General features: G+C 33.8%; 1 protein-coding gene across 1 annotated transcript in view; it reads left to right on the top strand.

Moving 5' to 3' along the window:
* Positions 1 to 3,809, top strand: part of LOC107552880 (serine/threonine-protein kinase PAK 6-like) — a 15,654-nt gene that overhangs the window by 3,393 nt on the left and 8,452 nt on the right. The window contains exon 2 of the mRNA XM_016234919.1: positions 1,387 to 1,520. Coding sequence (XP_016090405.1) covers positions 1,387 to 1,520 — 134 coding nt within the window. The remainder of the gene's footprint in view (positions 1 to 1,386; positions 1,521 to 3,809) is intronic.

Here is a 3,809-nt window from a genome sequence, read left to right as displayed (position 1 = left end):
TCTGCTCCACCACTGGCATCGCCCCATATCCCTTATCATTCAGCCCCACAATGTTCTTTTGAATCATTCGAGACTGTGGGGCTGTAATACGGGATGAGTACGGTTTCTCCCACTATCTTGACACCTCCATTCTTCTTAGCATATCTTCTTAGAGATCGGGGAAAAACGGAAGGCCCCTGTCGTGAAGGCTGTGATCTGGATTCAGAAAACGCTCGTCTAATTATTTTTAGGACGAGCGTCCTGTTTCTAGGCTGGCCAAACAATATTTTATTTTGGCGAATGCACGAAACACACCCCATAATCACGAATCACACCTCATACGCGAGGGACTGTGGTGGCGAGTCCACAGTCTCCTCTGTCTTGACACTCATCACATCCACCTACTCGGAGGAAGATAGATGAAGCGTCTGGCTCTCTCTCTCTGGGGGGGTGGGAAGAAACCGCAGCGCGGGCTTCCGAAAACTGAGCCGCGGATCTAGCGGGTGAGGACAGAGAAAAGGACGAGCCCGTCTCGGATCCCTCCGCTAAATCCACCCGCGGTCTCCACGACAACCGCTGCCAGCGGGATCGCGAGCCTGGCCGCTCTCATCAAACACAGCCAGGCGAGAGCAGAACATACGCAGCGAGAGTAACTCGCAGTGATGACAATCAGCTGCTCGAAAGCTGACCGTGCATGCTCCGCTCCCAAACAAACGACACACAAATCGTGTGTATCACCCGCCGCCAGATATCGTGGGCAGGGAGGAACACAGCTTTGTAATGCCGTTCGCTCGCCATAGACTTTTTCATGATTGTTTTTTATATATGCTTGTGCGGACAGACAACAGTAAATAGACAGACACATACACTCTGCTGGATGCACTTTTATACTTTCTGGTGCTTACGTCACCCTGCTCGTGACGTCTCGCTGCTCCATTGGACTGATTTGACACGTGCTTCAGAACGCGGTCACGCAAGGGCGTTCCCAAAGCGACTCGACGCAGCTCGACTTCCTGAAGGGGAACTAGCAGATACTGCCAGAAATGACTTGGTTATTTAAGTTAGTCATATTCAAATAAAGAGATGAAACATATAAATTATATTTTGGAACCCTGTAAACACGATTAGTGTTGAATGTAATAAAAATACAATTTAATTGAATAAAAAATTAATTAAATTAAATTAATTTAAATTTAAATTTAAATTTGAAATTAAATGAAATAAAAAGGATTATGGATAAAAAAAACATCTTTGACCACTTGAATATATTGAGATATGACTTTTGGAAAGTTCAACAGCAACATTTCAAAATTAACAGCAACTTTCTGACCCTTAAACAAACTGATTTATTTTTGTGCATTCGCTATGCTGATGAGTGTTGATGAGGGTGTGTTGGTGTGTGTTCAGGTGGTGATTATGAGAGATTACCAGCACAGGAACGTGGTGGAGATGTTCAAGAGCGCTCTGGTGGAGGAGGAGCTCTGGGTCATCATGGAGTATCTGCAGGGAGGAGCTTTAACAAACATCGTGTCTGAGACCAGGTACCAGAGCACAGCCTCATCATTCATCTAGGAAAGCCGTTTCATGAAAGACGAGAGAACTGGATTTCTTACCCAGTTAATCTAGAGGTTTATGTTTTCATTGTGATCTCTATAGAATTTATAAGAAATATGCTTTAACATGGGTAGGTTAGTCTTCTAGTTAAAGACTCTGAGATACCCTTTTTAAAAATGCCTTTGACCAAAAAATCAAATCAAATCAAATCTGAATTTATGACTTATTACTTCTGGAAAGTTAATTAGTGACCTTTTTAATTGAAATCAGATTGAAATAAAATCAAAATAAAATAAAAGCATAAATTATCTAAAATAAACAGATTTATTTTCCATTTTGTTTCCAATATAATATAATATAATGTAATACATAATTTAAAAGAAAATACAATAGAACTTCAAATAAAATAAAATTATATAATACAATATTAAATATATAAAATTTTTAAATGAATATGTGTATAATATATATAAAAGTAAAAACTAATATCATAATATAATATAACAATTTCAAATAATGTCATATAATAAAAATACAATATAACTTAAAATAATACAACACAATATAATATATCATGTAATATAATAAAAAATTCTGTCTAGAAATGCTGGGTTGTTTCAACCCTACTTTTGGTTAAATTTTTACATTAAATTTTAAAAGTTGGGTTAGTCCATATTTGACCCAAAGTTTTTTTTTTGAGTGAATAGATTAGATTGTACATAATTTAAAATAAAACAATATAACTTAAAATAATGTAATAAAATATTTAATTTAATATCAATGCTTTTATTAATTTTATTAATATATTTTATTATTTAAAATATAATATAATATGCACATTATTTGCAGCCAGCTAATGGTTGAAAGATGGTGAAGACAGACAGCATGTAATGATGAATCTTTCACAATAAGACCAGAAATGTAATTAAAGGAAATAATTTTCAGTCCATTTTCATGTCATATCACTTTAAGGTCACCGTTTTTAATGCTAATGCACTGTGATTGCAATTCTGCTGTTTGGATGAGAAAAACACAACCTCAGGCTTCTCTCGAGTGTCTCTGCTCAGAGTTAATCCAGATAGGCTACTGACTCCATGTACTGTAGTATTACTGTTGCATTTTATTCATACCACAAGAGGGTGATGTACAGTTAAGTCATGGATCCGCTCTGAGCTGTGTGTGTATTCTGACACTCTACGGCCGACTTGAATCAGATTAGCGCTGATTAGGCTGTATGTCCCGTCTAATCACACTCGAGACGGCAAACTGGAATTGGCACGGCAGAAGAACGAGATCTGACCCGAGCAGCAGACACTGAACCGACACGTTTGCTAACGCCATCGATTTTACACACAGAGCCAGAGAGCAGCAACAACTCCGAGCAGAGCAGCTTTAGTTAAGTTTAGCACGACTGCATTCAAGAATCAGGCCACTGACTTGAAGATATTTTATATGACATGAAGCCTTAAGCCTGCATCTCAAAAAGTTGACTTTATTAGTACCTATTAGCAGGCTAAACCTAATGTCATGAATATACAATAGAATAGACAAAAGAAAAAAAATATATAAAAAGAATTAGGCAACATATTAAATGAGCCAAAAAATAAAATAAATATTATTTAATAATATTAAATAATATTATTTATTATAATAATATATAATATTAAAATATAAAATAATTTAAAATAAAATAAATGTAAAGAAAATAATAATGTATATAAAATAAAAATAAAATAAGATAATTTAGAACACAAATTTGTACTGACTAGAAGACATTTAGTTTGACAAGCAATTATGTGACTGATGAATTAATCCATAAGTCTGCATCTCAAGTGAATATCTATATTGCTATGTCTATGAATAATAATATGAATAATATATAAATAATAATAAATAAACATTCCTACAAAATATTACTGCAGGTTAAACCTAATGTCATGAATATACAAAAGAAAAAAATTCAACTAGTCAAGCGAAATTAGCCTAATAAAATAAAAATGTAATAAAATAATTTAAAATAAAATACAATAAAATCATTTTTATACTGATATACTTTTTTAAATAAAATGTTTATACTGATTTGAAGATTTTGTTTTTTTGGCAAGCAATTATATGACATGAATAAATTATTAAGCCTGCGTCACAAAAAGTTGAATTTGAACTATGTAGAATTTAAGAAGTTAAGCATTCTTACAGCAGACTAAACATAATGTCATATATATATATATATATATATATATATATATATATATATATATATATATATATATATATAT

The sequence above is a fragment of the Sinocyclocheilus grahami genome, unplaced genomic scaffold, assembly GCF_001515645.1.
Source record: "Sinocyclocheilus grahami isolate Dianchi unplaced genomic scaffold, SAMN03320097.WGS_v1.1 scaffold460.1, whole genome shotgun sequence".
Lineage (NCBI taxonomy): Eukaryota > Metazoa > Chordata > Actinopteri > Cypriniformes > Cyprinidae > Sinocyclocheilus > Sinocyclocheilus grahami.
This window is presented reverse-complemented; position numbering and strand designations above follow the sequence as displayed.